Below are 16,552 nucleotides of genomic sequence, written 5' to 3'. Positions count from 1 at the left end.
ATTGCTTCACGGCTGTGCAGGGGTTTCTGTGCGTTGGGGACAGCAAACAGCTGCATGGGGGATCTGCACTCAACAGTCTCCCAACATTTTCCACAGGAGTTACTCCTGGAAGATATCTCCCTGCTGCGGGTCACTAGGGAAGAGCGGGAAGGTCTTCTACAGCAATGCGGATTCCGCCCTGGCCCCTATGCAGCTTGTCTGTGTTCAGCAAGCTGCATAGGGTCCCCCCCACCCCTCGCGGCACAGTGGCGCGGACGCGTTAGCCTGACTGGGACAAGGACCACAGTGGCTCTCCCTATAAACCTGCGCAGGCACATTGTCCACGCTCTGGCTGAAACTTTTGAGGAGATTACTGCAGCCGATTACCGCGACGTGATAGACCACATCAATGCGCTATTCCACATCTAGGCAGGCATGAATGCAGCCCTAACCCCCCCTCCTCTCCTGAAACATTTCCACCCTGAAAATAAAAGACGCTTACCGGTAACTTGCTCCTCTGTTTGTCCTTCAGCAACTGCTGGCTGCTGCGATTGGCTTCCTTCCTCCTGGCTTGAGAAGAGCTCCTGGCTGCATGCCTCCTGGGACTCTGGGGTGTCTTCCCCCATCCCAGTAGCTTCACTCGCGGTTTCCACCACCCCTCGCCGCTGCCTCCTCCTCCTCCTGCTGCTCCTGTCCCCCACCCTGCTCAGAAGTGTCCATCGTGGTCCTCGGATTGGCAGTGGGGTCACCCCCAAGTATCGCGTCCATCTCCCTGTAAAAACGGCAGGTCGTGGGGGCAGCGCCGGATTGGCGATTCCCCTCGCGGGCTTTGTAATAGGCACTCCGCAGATCCTTTACTTTCACCCTGCATTGCAGTGCGTCCCGATCATGGCCCCTATCCAGCATGGACCTTGATACCTGCTCAAAGATATCATAATTCCTACGGCTGGAGCGCAGCTGGGACTGCACAGCTTCCTCCCCCCAAACACTGATGAGGTCCATCAGCTCGCCATTGCTCCATGCTGGGGCTCGTTTGCCGCGTGGAGGCATGGTCACCTGTAAAGATTCACTGATTGCACTCCACACCTGGCTGCAGCAAACAGGAAGGGGATTTTTAAAATTCCCGGGGCACTTAAAGGGCGGGTCACCTGAGGCCAGAGCAGTAGAGTGCATACTGATGAGCAGAGTGGCTGAACAGGAATTCTGGGATATCTCCTTATTCCCTGGAGGCCAATTAAAGCGCTGGTGAGTGTCCACACCTGATGAGCAGCACTGGATCACCAGCGCTGCATTCCTTATACCCCAACCCGAACGGGTGCACAGCCAGCGCTGCAGCCAGGGAATTGCAGCGCTGCAAGTGCCTTGCAAGTGTGGACGGAGAATAATTGCAGCGCTGGAAAGCCTCCACCAGCGCTGCAACTTGTAAGTGTAGCCAAGCCCTTAGAGTGAGAACTGCTGTAGTAGGAAGCCATGTTTATCAGCTGTCAGCAGCTCTGCAGGGGGAACTCCATGTGTGGCATTATTTTTTGAATACCCCTCATCCCACTGTGGAATATCCACTCCCACCCGCTCCAGCATTGTTTCTTGCATTTTTATTCCACTCCTACCTGCAAAAACCTTACATCCTGCTAGAGGGACAGATTCCCCCGTGCTACAAAAAAACCCTCCACCATGGTCAGTTAATATATTATGTATATAAACTGGGGCTGTCAATTGATCGCAGTTAACACCTGCGATTAACTGAAAGCAAAATTAACGTGTTAATCGCATACCTGTGGGGAGGGGCTGAAGCCAGGGCCATCCCAACTGATACTCAAAGTACGCAGCTGTGTAGGACACCCCAAACTTCCTGGTGCCCTGTGCAGCTGTGTGCTGCCCCAGCCCCTGCTCCGCCCCAGCCCTGCCTCTTCCCACCCTTGCTCCACCCCGGCCCTGCTCCACCCCAAGGCCCCCGCCCTGCTCTGCCCCAGCCCCACCCCTTCATAGCCCCTGCATAGGGCCCAGAATAGCTAAGGATGGCCCTGGCTGAAGCCCCAGCCCATGGCTCTGGAGCGGGGGGATGGGACCTGAAGAAGCTGCAGCTCTGGAGGTGGCGGAGGGGCTGGGGCAGCCCCAGCCCGCTGGAGCCCTGTGTCCCGAGTGGGGTTGGAGCCCTGTGCACTGAGCCCCGACCCTATATTTGAAAATATAGAAAACCACAAAAATATTTAAATAAATGATATTCTAATATTGTTTTAACAGTGCAATTAACTGTGATTGATTGCTATTAATATTTTAATCACTTGATAGCTGTAATATAAACAGAATTCAGACAGTTTTTATTACTAAAAGAATAAAACAAGTTGCTTAAGCCATGTAAAAAATACTTTAACTCCTGTTAGACAGAGATTGGATGTCTATTATACCCCTTGCTTAAATTTAAGCATTAAAATTTGTAAAGTGTTTTCCTGCAAATTACTGCAATCTGTTTTTTTTTTTTGCTCACCCAACCCCAGCCACAACAAAGTAAATTTTACCCGCTCCCGACATTATGGCACTGGGACCCGTGGGATCTGAGTCCTGCTGCAGGGCTCTGGAGCTCCATGCTGCTGCCACCTGTGGAGTCTTTTTTTTTCTCTCCTACCTTTTTCTCTCCCCTGCTTTCATTTCCTTGGTTTGGGAAGAGATTTTAGTAGGAGGAGCTGTTGTGCTGCTTTCTTTATCCCTTGCTTTTATGGGATGGACAGCTGCACTGGTGTCTCCTTCTTACTGTTCTCTTCAGCCTGTGGTACCGTAACAAGGAGCAGCCACATAGAAGGCTTGATCTGTGCAGGCAAAAGCCAAGGATCCTCCTAGTAAGCAGTGTGGAGGTGCTCTCTGTGTGCATCTCTCAGTCCGAGTAGGTGGTTTGTCCTGTCTTGGGGTAGGGGATTGAAGCCATCTTTTCCGTTGCCCTCCGCTGGACTCTTTCCAATTTTTCCACATCCTTTCTGTAGTCGGGGCCCAAAACTGGACACAATACTCCAGATGTGGCCTCACCAGAGCCAAACAGAGGGGAATATCACTTCCCTCAATCTGCTGGCAATGTTCCTACTAATGCAGCCCAATATGCCATTGGCCTCCTTGGCAACAAGGGCACACTGCTGACTCATATCCAAATTCTTATCCACTGTAATCTCTAGGTCCTTTTCTGCAGAATTTCTTCTTAGCCAGTCAGTCCCCAGCCTTTAGCGGTGCATGGGATTCTTCTGTCCTAAGTGCAGAACTCTGTACTTGTGCTTGTTGAACCTGATCAGATTTCTTTTGGCCCAATCCTCCAATTTGTCTAGGTCACTCTGGACCCTATCCCTACCCTCTAGTGTATCTACCTCTCCGCCCAGTTTAGTGTCATCTGCAAACTTGCTGAGGGTGCAATTCATCCCATCATCCAGATAATTAATAAAGATGTTGAACAAAACTGGCTCCAGGACTGACCCCTGAGGTACTTTGCTTGACACCAGCTGCTAACTAGACATGGAGCCATTGATCGCTACCCATTGAGCCCAACAATCTAGCCATCTTTCTATCTACCTTATAGTCCATTAATCCAATCCATACTTTTTTTAACTTGCTGGCAAGAATACTGTGGGAAACCGTATCAAAAGCTTTGCTAAAGTCAAGATAAATCATGTCCACTTCTTTCCCCATATCCACAGAGGCACTTATATCATCATAGAGGGCAATCGGGTTGGTCAGGCATGACTTGCCCTTGGTGAACCCATGTTGACTGTTCCTGATCACTTTTCTCTCCTCCAAGTGCTTCAAAATGGTTTCCTTGAGGACCTGCTCCATGATTTTTCCAGAGATTGAGGTGAGGCTGACCGGTCTGTAGTTCCCTGGGTTCTCCTTCTTCCCTTTTTTAAAGATGGGCACTATATTTGCTTTTTTCCAGTCGTCCGGGACCACTCCCAGTTGCCACGAGTTTTCAAAGATAATGGCCAATGGCTCTCCAGTCACATCAACCAATTCCCTCAGCACCCTCGGATGCATTAGATCTGGACCCAGGGACTTGTGCATGTCCAGCTTTTCTAAATAGTCCTTAGCCTGTTCTCTTACCACTGAGGGCTGCTCACCTCCTCCCCATACTGTGTTGCCCAGTGCAGCTGCCTGGGAGCTGACCTTGTCTGTGAAGACCGAGACAAAAAAAGCATTGAGTACTTCAGCTTTTTCCACATCACCTGTCACAAGTTTGCCTCCCACCATTCATTAAGGGTTCCACACTTTCCCTGACCTCCTCCTTGTTGCTAACACACCTGTAGAAACTCTTCTTGTTACCCTTCACATCCCTTGTTACCTGCAACTCCAGTTTTGTTTTGGCCTTCCTGATTATACCCCTGTATGCTTGAGTAATTTATACTCTTCCCTAGTCATCTGTCCAAGTTTCCACTTCTTGTAAGCTTCCTTTTTGAGTTTAAGATCACAGAAGATTTCACTGCTAAGCCAAACTGGTTGCCTGCCATATTTGCTATTCTTTCTGCACATCAAGATGGTTTGTTCCTGCACCCTCAATAAGGCTTCTTTAAAATACAGCCAGCTCTCCTGGACTCCTTTCCCCCTCAGATTAGCCTCCCAGGGGATCCTGTCCATCAGTTCCCTCAGGGAGTCAATGTCTGCTTTTCTGAAGTCCATGGGGCAATAGGTCAGATAGCCTGTGCACACTTTCAGATTGTTACATACACCCCTAGGGAGACCTTTGACTGTAGCTTTCTTCTCTTTCCCCTGTGTCAGAGGGTGTCTTCCAAAGCTGCATTCTTGGCTCCGCTGCTCTTCTTTCTCCACTCTGTTTCTAGATGCTGATTCACAAATGCTATTTTAATGGCGGTGACTCACAAACCTACCTCTCTGCCAAAGATCTGGTTACCTCCATGCAAAGTTGAGTCTCAGGTTGTCTTTCTGACCTCTCCACTTGGATGACCAAATAGCAACTTAAGTTTAATATGGTGAAAAGTAAGTTTTAAAAATGTTTCCCTCCCCTCTCCCAAACCTCCCCTCTCTCTAATTTCTCTGTGACAATGGGAAACGCCACCATCTGCCTAGACATACAGGCCTGTGATCTGATTTGTTCTTCTGGCTTGACCCATGTAGCCAGGCTGTGTTCACGTCTTGTCACATTGATTTACATACTATTTAAAGATGCAGCCTTTTCTGTCTGCCCAGACTGCCGGGGCTCTTGGTCAGGTCTCATCTTGTACCTCAGCTCCTGTAATCTGCTCCCTGCCCACTCAGGTTCATTCATAACTTTCCTGCCATTATCATCTTCCTGGCTCACTTCTCCAACATCTGTGTGTCACTCCACTGGCTCTGTCCTCTACCACTCAAACACAAGCTCCTCCTGGGCTTTGCATTGGAGGCCCTTCACTATGTAACCTCAACCAGCCTATCGGATCTAGTTTAAATTATCAACCCTACCATTACTCTGTTAATGATGGCAGCCCTGATCGCTGACCTGTTCTATTTCTCCCTCCAGCACCTCCACGCTTTCTCCCATGTTGCTCCCTTGTGCATGGGAAAATCTCCTATCAGAGTGGTCAAGCTGCTGCCTTAGGGCAGGTCTACACTAAGGGCGGGGGTCGAACTAGGGTACGCAAGTTCAGCTACTTGAATAGCGTAGCTGAACTCGAAGTACCCTAGTTCGAACAACTTACCCGTCCAGACGCCGCGGGATCGAAGTCCGCGGCTCCAAGGTCGACTCCGCCACCGCCATTTGCAGTGGTGGAGTACCAGAGTCGACCGGAGCGCGCGGGGAGTTCGAACTATCGCGTCCAGATTAGACGCGATAGTTCGAACTCCGAGAAGTCGAACTCACCGCGTCAACCCGGCAGGTAAGTGTAGACTAGCCCTTAGACTCCCCTAAATCTGTTCTTGAAACCTGCCTTTCCTTTGATGTTTACAAATCTCTCCCATTAGACTGGTGGTGGACTAAGACTTCTGCACTGCTGAATAACTCTGTTCACACCACTGTTAGTTCGTCCTCCCAACCCACCCCCATCTCATCTGTCTGTTTTGTCCACATGTTGCGTTTTATCTGACATAGCTTTTGAGCTCACTGAGCCAGGAACAGCTGTCTGTGTTACTTGTCTGTACAGCAGCGATCACAGTGGGGTCCTGAACCTTGACTGGGGTTCCTGGGCCTACCAGAATATAAATGATAAGCTATAATCAGGCTTTTCTCACTAATTATCTCCCAGCTTCCTCTCTCCTCCACCTTTTATTCCTTGTATGGAAGGCAGGCAGGGCAGATTCAGGGGTTCTACTTAAACATTAATGTTGGGTATTCCCTCCATAGATACTTAATCACAGCTGGGAACACCCCTCCCCCAAAAGAGACTTCCTCATTCTTGTTCTTGTCAGATCTTCATCGACTAGGACACATGGAAAGAGTTGTCCAGACAACTATAGAATGGCCCATAAAACTTACACACATTTCCAACCCTGATATTCTATGATTCTATGCAAACTGTTCTGCTAAATTCCAGACTGTTTTGGGAGAGATTGAGCTATTTAAGATTCTACACTGTATAGTATAGTGGACCACCAGCTCTGCTGTAGTTAAGGTTGAGAACTCTTTTCTCTTTAAAGGATGGCTCTACTAAGTGCTCTAACTAAAATTCATATGCTTATGTGGATTGCCTTGAAATTTGCTGTTCCGCGTGGGGATTCAGTGTAGGTTTAGTGACCCAGATTTGGAGTAATTTGAGCAGGCAACCTATTTTAAGATGGAGCTTGATAAATTTATGAACAGGATTATATGATGGTATTTCCTGCGATAGCTGGGGACTGGATTCCATGACTCAGGAGGTCTCTTCCACTCCAGGGTTCCTATGAGATACAGCACCCTCCAACCCCCCACAAAAATACCAGCATTTCACAAAATCCACATTCTGCCAATGTTTTTTGCACACAGGCTCAAATCATGACTCAGATTGTCTCCCAACTGAAATCGGTCGCTCAGTATTTATCTCAGCTAGTGCATGGCACCCACTGCCCCTTGCGGGAGTCAATATTGAAAACATTATTAAAAGAAGAGCAAGGCTGCCTGGGACAGTACTTGCTAACTGCTGACGCACTAAAGAGGTTGCAACACCTATGTGCAGAAAGGCTAGCCAAGAGCATTTTCAGCCAACCTGTTTGCATATGACCAAATTGGCTCAAGGGGACATGTGGCCAGAGAATCTGAGCTATATCCATGCACTGTAAATTCAAACCCTCATCTGGGCAGAAAGCAGAACAATCTGTAGGCATGTTGCTACTATCTGCCTATGTCAAGATTTCTTTTACTTTTTGGAAATGTAATGGGAGTACAGCAGTTAAGGGGCTTGAACTATTTTCTGAAAGATAAATTACACACGCTCTATGCAGAGATGTGAGAATGATTGCATGTTGCTACTTTTCCACCAGGGAACCAGCATTGATTAATCAATTAATCAATATTAACTAGAGGGAAGATGAAAGAGAATTAGGATAATATAATCATGTTTCTTGAAAAATGGAACTGAGTCAAGGAGCTCCTGATTCAGAGCTTCTTAACACAAGGAAGAAGTCTCCTGTGCCCCGCTAAGGACACACATTACATCAGCGCTGAAATAAGGCAAAATGCATCCCTTAAGGTACACATGCACCCAGGGGCGGCTCTAGACATTTTTCCACCCCGTGCCTGCGGGAGGTCCGCCGAAGCCGTGGGACCAGCGGACTCTCCGCAGGCAAGCCGCCGAAGGCACCCTGCCTGCCACCCTAGCGGCGACCGGCAGAGCGCCCCCCGCGGCTTGCTGCCCCAGGCACGCGCTTGGAGCACTGGTGCCTGGAGCCACCCTTGCATGCACCTGTTTCCTTTCATCAAACACATAGGGGGAGGAGAGGTAGCACAAGAAGACAGAGGTGCTTAAGCCCCCCCTCCCTGGGGGGGCAAAGGGCTGCACAGATCACAATCACAGCTCTGCCAAACAGTTCCAGCTAATCCCTACACCATTCAGTATAGTTACACCCAACACTGAATGCAGCTGGACTGCATGCAGATAATTCCTAGTGATTATTGCCTGTTCCAGTGGGGCAGAGTTAAGGTTGCATTGGTGCGTACCTTAACTAGTTATTTCCTGGTTTTCAGAGTTTTGAGTTTTGCTGAACTCGTCATTCTGGAAAGGCATGAAATACCACTGAGCATCCTTAATTCTGAGCTAACCAAGATTTTTATCAGTGGATATATTTCAGGGCCCTGATTCAGCAAAACACTTAAGCATGTGCACAAGTAGAGTTTATACCTCAAAAGGGAGGAGAGCCAGAGTCTTCATAAAGTCCACTAAGGACTTTGCTGTTGAGTCATTTACATGGAAGGCACTCAGATGCTATGGTTATGGTGAATAAAACCCTAGGAAGAGAGGTTAACTCCCAGTACTTAAGCATGTGCTTTGCTAAATAGGTGTCAACTTTTATTTTTATTTCATAGCATGAGTGGTTTTGCTAAGTTTGTCCGAGGGTTTCCATTCTACCCCATTCTTTTCAGTGCTCATTGCTTCCCACAATTTTTTATATTAAAAGGGGACTTCCTAAGGTTTGGCCTCTGCCACAAATTGAGTTATCTTTTTCTGCAAGATGAGTAAAAATAGTTCAGCCATTGTTTAACATAAGGAGAGGGTGTCTGTGTGTGTGTGTGTGTGTGTATATATATATGTGTGTGTGTGTGTGTACTAATTTCCCCAATATTAAAAATAATTCATGCAATTTTTTATTTTAAACAGCTGTAGCTCTGAAACAGCTGGGGAACAATGCTGAAATTCAGCCGGGGAATAGGAGAGTGTTCCAGAAAAATGGCTTTGACTTCTCTAAGTTATGACTCATTGAAAATAGCACTCCATGTATACAGTATATTTTGTACACTTCTTAGATGTTAAAATGTACACATAGCTTAAGAACTTCAAGTTTGTGTAGCTAGCTTGGCTGTGTCATGAAAAAATTAGTGAAAGTGTGCAGTGAATAATGGGCGGCTTTGCAGAAGCCCTCCTTTCCTCTGCATTTTATGTGGTTTAAACGCCACAACTAATACATGCAAGACAGGAAAAGAAGGGCTCTTTCCTGCAAACCTGTTAAGGTGCGTGAGATTCATCATTCTGCTGGCAGGTAGGCAAATGCTTTCACACTATGGAATTTCTTTTCATTAACTTTTTGCTTTTGGAAACTCCTCAGATGTTCCATTAAAAAAAAAAAAGACACTTTGGTAAAACACTATAGTTAATTTTAACTCTGCCTGCTTATGTGTATGCATTGTGATAAGTCTCTTTAATTGTGTTTCTTTTTTTTAAGAAATAACTTCAAACTTTTTTTCTATGGCTTTAGATGCAGGTGAATAGCACCTTCCACTATTCTGTGTGTGCCAGACAAATAGAGTCCATTATAGTCATTTATATGAAAATTGTACACTAAGCTGTTATACAGTATATTATAGATTAAGCATTACAACAAAGAGGAATAGCAAGAATTTTTGGCATATATGTCACCTAAATTTGCAGCTAAGCCAACTTTACAGTTAACTGTTTAGTTCCCTGAAGTGCTGTTTGAAAAGAAATTGTAAACAAATAGCTGCTGACTGAAATATTAAAATACAGACCTTTAGGAAATAGGAATCTATCATATAAAAGTGTCAGTACAGAAACACCGATCTGTTGTGACAATGAAGACAAGTATGCAAAAATAGGGAAAAAAGCTATATAAATGCTACACTTGGGTATCTAAAGCTATAGAATGTGTTCTTGGGATAGGATATTATTAATTATGATCATGTAAGTAAAGCTTGTGTCATAATTGTGTAGACTCATGGGGCTGAGGGCACTGTAAAGGCACGAGCAACCTTAACACTGGTGTTTGCTGACTGTAAAGCGATTAACCATGCAAATGTAACTGTAGTCAGGTGGTAGTCCCTCCCCCTTTGGGTCGGAGGGAAGCTACCCTGTCTCACTGTGTCGTCGGGATCTCAGCCTAGTATTGGGGAAATTAGCAGTTTGGTGTTAGTATCTCAGTGGGCCTAACGGGGTTAAGTTCCCAGATAGGCAGCTAGCTTCGGCCTGTCATGCGGGAGCAGGTTCTCCCAGGAGTCAGTGCCCCAAGACGAACAAGGTCAGCTCCTGGACTACTGCACTGGGCAGCGCAGTATGGGGAGGAGGTGAACAGCCCTCTGTGGAGAAAGAAATGGTTCAGGACTATTTAGAAAAATTGGACAAGCACAAGTCCCTGGGGCCAGATGCACTGCATCTGAGGGTGCTAAAGGAGTTGGTGGATGTGATTGCAGAGCCATTGGCCATTGTCTTTGAAAACTCATGGTGATCAGGTGAGGTCCCGGATGACTGGAAAAGGCTAATGTAGTGCCCATCTTTAAAAGAGGGAAGAAGGAGGATCCAGGGAACTACAGGTCAGTCCGCCTCACCTCAGTCCCTGGAAAAATCATGGAGCAGGTCCTCAATGAATCAATTTTGAAGCACTTGGAGGAGAGGAAAGTGATCAGGAACAGTCAGCATGGATTCACCATGGGCAAGTCATGCCTGACTAACCTGATTGCCTTCTGTGATGACATAACTAGCTCTGTGGATGAGGGGAAAGCAGTGGACATGTTATTCCTGGACTTTAGCAAAGCTTTTGATACGGTCTCCCACAGTATTCTTGCCAGCAAGTTAAAGAAGTATGGGCTGGATGAATTGGATTATAAGGTGGATAGAAAGCCGTCTAGATCGTCTGGCTCAATGGGTAGAGATCAATGGCTCCATGTCTAGTTGGCAGCCGGTATCAAGCGGAGTGCCCCAAGGGTCGGTCCTGGGGCTGGTTTTGTTCAATATCTTCATTAATGATCTGGAGGATGGTGTGGATTTCACCCTCAGCAAGTTTGCAGATGACACTAAACTGGGAGGAGTGGTAGATATGTTGGAGGGTAGGGGTAGGATACAGAGGGACCTAGACAAATTGGAGGATTGGGCCAAAAGGAATCTGATGAGATTCAACAAGGACAAGTGCAGAGTCCTGCACTTAGGACAGAAGAATCCCATGCACTGCTACAGACTAGGGTCTGAGTGGCTAGGCCAGGGGTCGGCAACCTTTCAGAAGTGGTGTGCTGAGTCTTCATTTATTCACTTTGATTTAAGGTTTCATGTGCCAGTAATACATGTTAACATTTTTAGACGGCCTCTTTCTAGAAGTCTATAATATATAACTAAACTATTGTTGTATGTAAAGTAAATAAGATTTTTAAAATGTTTAAGAAGCTTCATTTAAAATTAAATTAAAATGGAGAGCCCCCCAGACCAGTGGCCAGGACCCAGCCAGTGTAAGTGCCACTGAAAATCAGCTCGCGTGCCGCCTTTGGCACCCGTGCCATAGGTTGCCTACCCCTGGGCTAGGCAGCAGTTCTGCATGAAAGGACCTAGGGGTTATGGTGGACGAGAAGCTTGATATGAGTCAACAGTGTGCCCTTGTTGCCAAGAAGGCTAATGGTATTTTGGGCTGTATAAGTAGGAACATTGCCAGCAGATCGAGGGATGTGATCATTCCCCTCTATTCGGCATTGATGAGGCCTCATCTGGAGTACTGTGTCCAGATTGGGGCCCCACACTACAAGAAGGATGTGGAAATATTGGAAAGCGTCCAGCGGATGGCAACAAAAATGATTAGGGGGCTGGAGCACATGACTTATGAGGAGAGGCTGAGGGAACTGGGATTGTTTAGTCTGCAGAAGAGAAGAATGAGGGGGGATTTGATAGCTGCTTTCAACTACCTGAAAGGGGGTTCCAAAGAGGATGGATCTAGACTGTTCTCAGTGGTACCAGATGACAGAACAAGGAGTAATGGTCTCAAGTTGCAGAGGGGGAGGTCTAGGTTGGATATTAGGAAACACTATTTCACTAGGAGGGTGGTGAAGCACTGGAATGGGTTACCTAGGGAGGTGGTGGAATCTCCTTCCTTAGAGGTTTTTAAGGTCAGGCTTGACAAAGCCCTGGCTGGGATGATTTAGTTGGGGATTGGTCCTGCTTTGAGCAAGGGGTTGGACTAGATACCTCCTGAGGTCCCTTCCAACCCTGATATTCTATGATTCCATGAACAGTCAATGGGTTATAGCCCTTGGGCCCTTTAAGCAGGAACTGGGCAAACGCCATAGCCAACTGGCCCTAGTCTCTTGCTGCAGATACAGGGCACACCCAGTAGTCAATTAGACCTGGACACTTGTACCACAGCCAGAGAAAACCCAGTAGTTAATGAGCTCTGGTCTCTAGTCGCAGAGACAGAGCGAACCCCAGGGGTTGGGTGTCCTAGCTCCATCAGACAACCGACAAGCACAGGCCACTGGACCTTATGAGGGGAGGCTGCCCCTCTTGGCGGGTGTATGTGGCAGGTGAGGTCCAGGCCCACCCTACTCCACCGGCCCCAAACCCAGGGCCCTAACCGTGGCAGAGTGGTCTGCGAATGGGTCAGCGGTGATTCCAGCCACAGCTTGCTGACTGTGTCTCTGGCAAAGCTGCTGTCAGACTAGGGTCAGCTGTCCCTCACCACTTCCTCCCGTCTCTTCCCCTTGGGGTGTACCTGGGTTAGCAGAGCGTCGTCTGCCTCCTCTGGGTAGGTGGCCCAGGGCAGTCCTGGCAGGTCCGTGGCAGCAGTAAGTTCCCTGGTGGGCAGGGCATTGCTGGGCTCAGCAGCAGGGTCAGCGGCTGGGAGCGAGCAGGATCCATCTGCCTCCCTCCGTGTCTCTGCCCTGCCCTTTATACTTCCTGTTCCAGCGGCATACTTCCGGTGGGAGGGGCGAGACAGTCCTGGCCCCGCCCACTTGGGAGGGAGGGTGGTTCCTCCCCCTCTGGCTCAGAGGGAGGCCATACCGCCTCACTACAGTAACATTCTCAACATAGCTTTGTATAGGTTTTGTTTTTCATAGGAGGGTTACATGGTGCGGGGAGAGGTCACCTGGTAGATGAGGATAAGGACGGTGAGGAGAGCTTCCCAGACCAAGGGCAATGTGATAGGATGGGGTGGCAGGAGTGTCATGGACTTAGAGGGTGGTGTGATTGGTTGCTGGGGAGGGGAGCATGTCCTGGCCCTAGAGGGCAGTGTGATGGAATGCCAGAGAGATACAAGGCATGGAAAAGTCTGAGACTTGTTAATTTAATTTAATTTAAACACAAATAACAGATAATAAGGTGCTGACTATTCAGGTTCATGGTTAATTCAGTAGCCACCTTTCCCTATCCCATATGCTTCCCCTATTTAGAATTTACAGTAGAACCTCAGTGTTAGGAACTGACCAGTCAACCACATACCTCATTTGGAACCGGAAGTATGCAATCAGGCAGCCGCAGAGACAGACAAAAAACAAAAACAAAAAAAGCAAATATAGTACAGTGCGTTGTTAAATGTAAATTACTAAAGGGAAAAAAAAGGAAAGCAGCATTTTTCTTCTGCATAGTAAAGTTTCAAAGCTGTATTAAGTCAGTGTTCAGTTGTGAACTTTTGAAAGAACAACCGTAATGTTTTGTTCAGAGTTACTAACATTTCAGGGTTATGAACAACCTCCATTCCCGAAGTGTTCGTAACTCTTGAGGTTCTACTGTCCTTGAATGTGCAGCATACATTTCAATGTGCTGTAATGTATTCAGCACCATTATGCTATAGGAATCAGGAGGCCTTACCTCAGCATATAGGTCGAGTACATCACTGAGCTTGTGGGAGCCCCCTGCTTATGAGGGAGGCTTAACAGGAGCTAAAGCCAACATTTTCAAAGTGGCTTCTGATCTTGGGTGCTTCTCCCCATGCACAGCTTGGATGCTGAGGAGAGGCGGAGAAGCGGGTCCACCTTCCATCTCAAGGGGAGATAGAACTGTGACCTCTGTCTGTGACACACACAGAGCTGTGACCTTGCACATGGAAAGCGGTTTCAGTAGTTCCTTTGTGAAACTAGGGATGGGTGTCCCTTTCGAGTGCTCACACACAAATGTGGGAGCAGCTGGTGCAAGGTACAGTGGAAAGTGACTTGAATCTTGTATTGTTTCTAATGGGCAATATTTAATTGCAGGGCACCCGGGTGTGGCTACGGGAGCAAGATCAGCTGCAGCCGTGCACTGTTGGCTCATGCAATGATGGGTTTGTGCTCTTCACAACAGATTATGGAGAGGTGAGTATAATTGGAAATCAAGGTTTGCATGAGGCTCTGGCTGGTGTTACAGCTGAGAAAAGCTACAGGTCAAAATCGCCTGGTCTTAGATGATTTCCTTATGTTATATGGAAACCGTAAACGTCAGTATCATAATTTTGTCTGAAAAATGTTCCCCTGCTGCTGTTGTAACACATGAGATCACTGCAACGAACAGAGGTTAGAAGTGCGTTCTCTCTCTCTCTCTCTCTCTCTCTCTCTCTCTGTTATAGCTGACTTTGTAATCACTCTCACTGATTCTGCTGTATAGGTTGTTAGCCAGTTTCCTCAGTTGTTTATGTGGGGGTGTCTCACAGCTACAGGGGAGAGAGAAACAGTTTTAAAAAACAGGAAAATGCAACTGTAAAACCAAATTGGTTGGGGGGGGTGGTGTGTATGTGGATTTAAATGTTTGAAACTACTTTCACTCATTTTTTGAAATTGACTAGATTTCAAATTTATTGTGTCCCTTTAAGCTGCTATTAGATGCCTGACTTACCTCTCAGAGACTGGAAACCATCACACCAACATGTTTCAGTTTCACATCTTGCATCACAGTCTTCCAAATACCCCACATCTGGCAGCACTGTATTCTGTAGTTAGGGATGGAGGATTGTCAAGGCACGTTTTGGGAAAGGTCATGAGGGACAATGGGGATAAGACCAGCAAAGTCATAAGTTGTGAAAATCATGGCAAAGTTTTTGAAAAGTCCTGGCTGTGCCATGGGGGCATACTATAGATACCTGATTCCCTCCTTTTCCATTCACTCAATAGCTCTTCTTGCAGGCCCAGGTTGCTTTAGGGTGTTTTTAATATAGGTTGTGGCCACCTGTTTCCTGAACCTGATTGCTGTGTATTGGCCTGAAGGTGTATTGGGGGGTTAGATTAGATGACCTTTGCAGTTCCTTCTAACCCTGTGATTCGTTGCTTGGGACCCTGCCTGCGAGGGCATTAGTTAGGCCATTGGTATCCCTGCAATGTTGTTGTCCGTGGTACTCTGCTCTGTAATTGTCACCTATGCAGCCATGTGGACTGTTTTTACTTAAGACTCTTTAAGCATGTCTCACTGTCAGCTTGTCTCCCCATCTCATTAATGAAAATCACCTGATTTTACCATGTGAAGAGTCCAGCTTCCCAGGCAGTGCTGCAGCCAATGAATAAAGTAATAAGTACTGTTTTCCTGGCCATTGCATCTTCATTTCCTCTCCCTTTTCTACCATGTGCTGACTTACATGCTGCCCCTATGTTTGGAAAGCCCCCCAAAATCGATTCATCACCTCTGGAAAAAAAAACCCACCAGGGATTACAGTAGATAACCAAAGGCTCCCAGTGTGATGCTGTGGCTTATATGGCTAATACAGTCCTTGGATGTATAAATTGGAGAATACTGAGTAGGAGTTGAGAGGTGGGTTCCTGCTCTCAATAGGTTTTAAGGCTAGAAGGTACCATGAGGTCATCTAGTCTGACCTCAACATCACAGGTGTTACCTTTGCATTGTTTCTTCTTGTTGTCCTTCATGACCAAAGATGATGTGTTGAGTACGGTTGTGGCTAAAAAGACCAATGTGCAAGTGGCAGCCCTTTCCACGTGACGTGCATAGGTAGCTTAATGTGGAGGAAGAGATTACAGTCTGTGCCTGCTGAGTCTGCTGCTGTTTGACTCAGCCTCTGTGCCTCAAGATCCATATGGCAGTTAATCTTGAATTGGGTAACCCAATCACTGACTATTGCTTGCCAGCAGGATCTGTGGTGCTGACAACTTCCAGCTGTCAATGTCACTGTTGCACTATTTTATGTTATGCTTCAGCGTATCCTTGAAGCATTTCTTCTGGCTGCCTCATACTCAGTTGCCCACTTTCAGTTTACCATATGGCAACTGCTTTGTCCATTCTGGTGTTATTCATCTTCAACACATGACCAGCCCAGTGTAACTGTGATGTGATAAATGTGGCTTCAATCCCTGTGGGCTATCTACGTTCCAGAACCCGTTAGTGATGGCTTTATCCTGCCACTTGATGCAGAGTATGGCGTGCAGATGTTATAAATGGAACTTATCGGGACGCTTAATGTGATGCGTGTAGCAGGTCCAAGTCTCACATTCATACAACAAGTTGGACAGCATCACTGCTTTATAGACTTTTAACTTGATTTTGAAGCTTAATACCATGTTGCTGCCAGACTCTGCCTGCTACTCTGCTAAATGATGAACTGGCTTTGTTAATAACTTGTCAGCTCCTTGTCTGTGGTGACATCATTCAACAATATACTACCAAGATAGCTGAAGGCCATAACAGCATTCAGCTGTGTGTTGCTAATGGTGACTTTTGGTTTCACATAGGGTCTCTCTGGTGCAGGTTGATACATGACCTCTGTCTTTTTCAGATTGCTTGTCAGCTCGTACCTTTCT

At 46.9% G+C, this 16,552-nt stretch overlaps 1 protein-coding gene across 1 annotated transcript in view; it reads left to right on the top strand.

Moving 5' to 3' along the window:
* LOC123378542 (unconventional myosin-X-like) overlaps window positions 1–16,552 on the top strand; it is a 277,407-nt gene that overhangs the window by 37,893 nt on the left and 222,962 nt on the right. Inside the window, exon 2 of the mRNA XM_045032485.1 lies at window positions 14,030–14,128. Coding sequence (XP_044888420.1) covers window positions 14,030–14,128 — 99 coding nt within the window. The remainder of the gene's footprint in view (window positions 1–14,029; window positions 14,129–16,552) is intronic.

The sequence above is a fragment of the Mauremys mutica genome, chromosome 10 (genome assembly GCF_020497125.1).
Source record: "Mauremys mutica isolate MM-2020 ecotype Southern chromosome 10, ASM2049712v1, whole genome shotgun sequence".
In the NCBI taxonomy this organism is placed as follows: domain Eukaryota; kingdom Metazoa; phylum Chordata; order Testudines; family Geoemydidae; genus Mauremys; species Mauremys mutica.
This window is presented reverse-complemented; position numbering and strand designations above follow the sequence as displayed.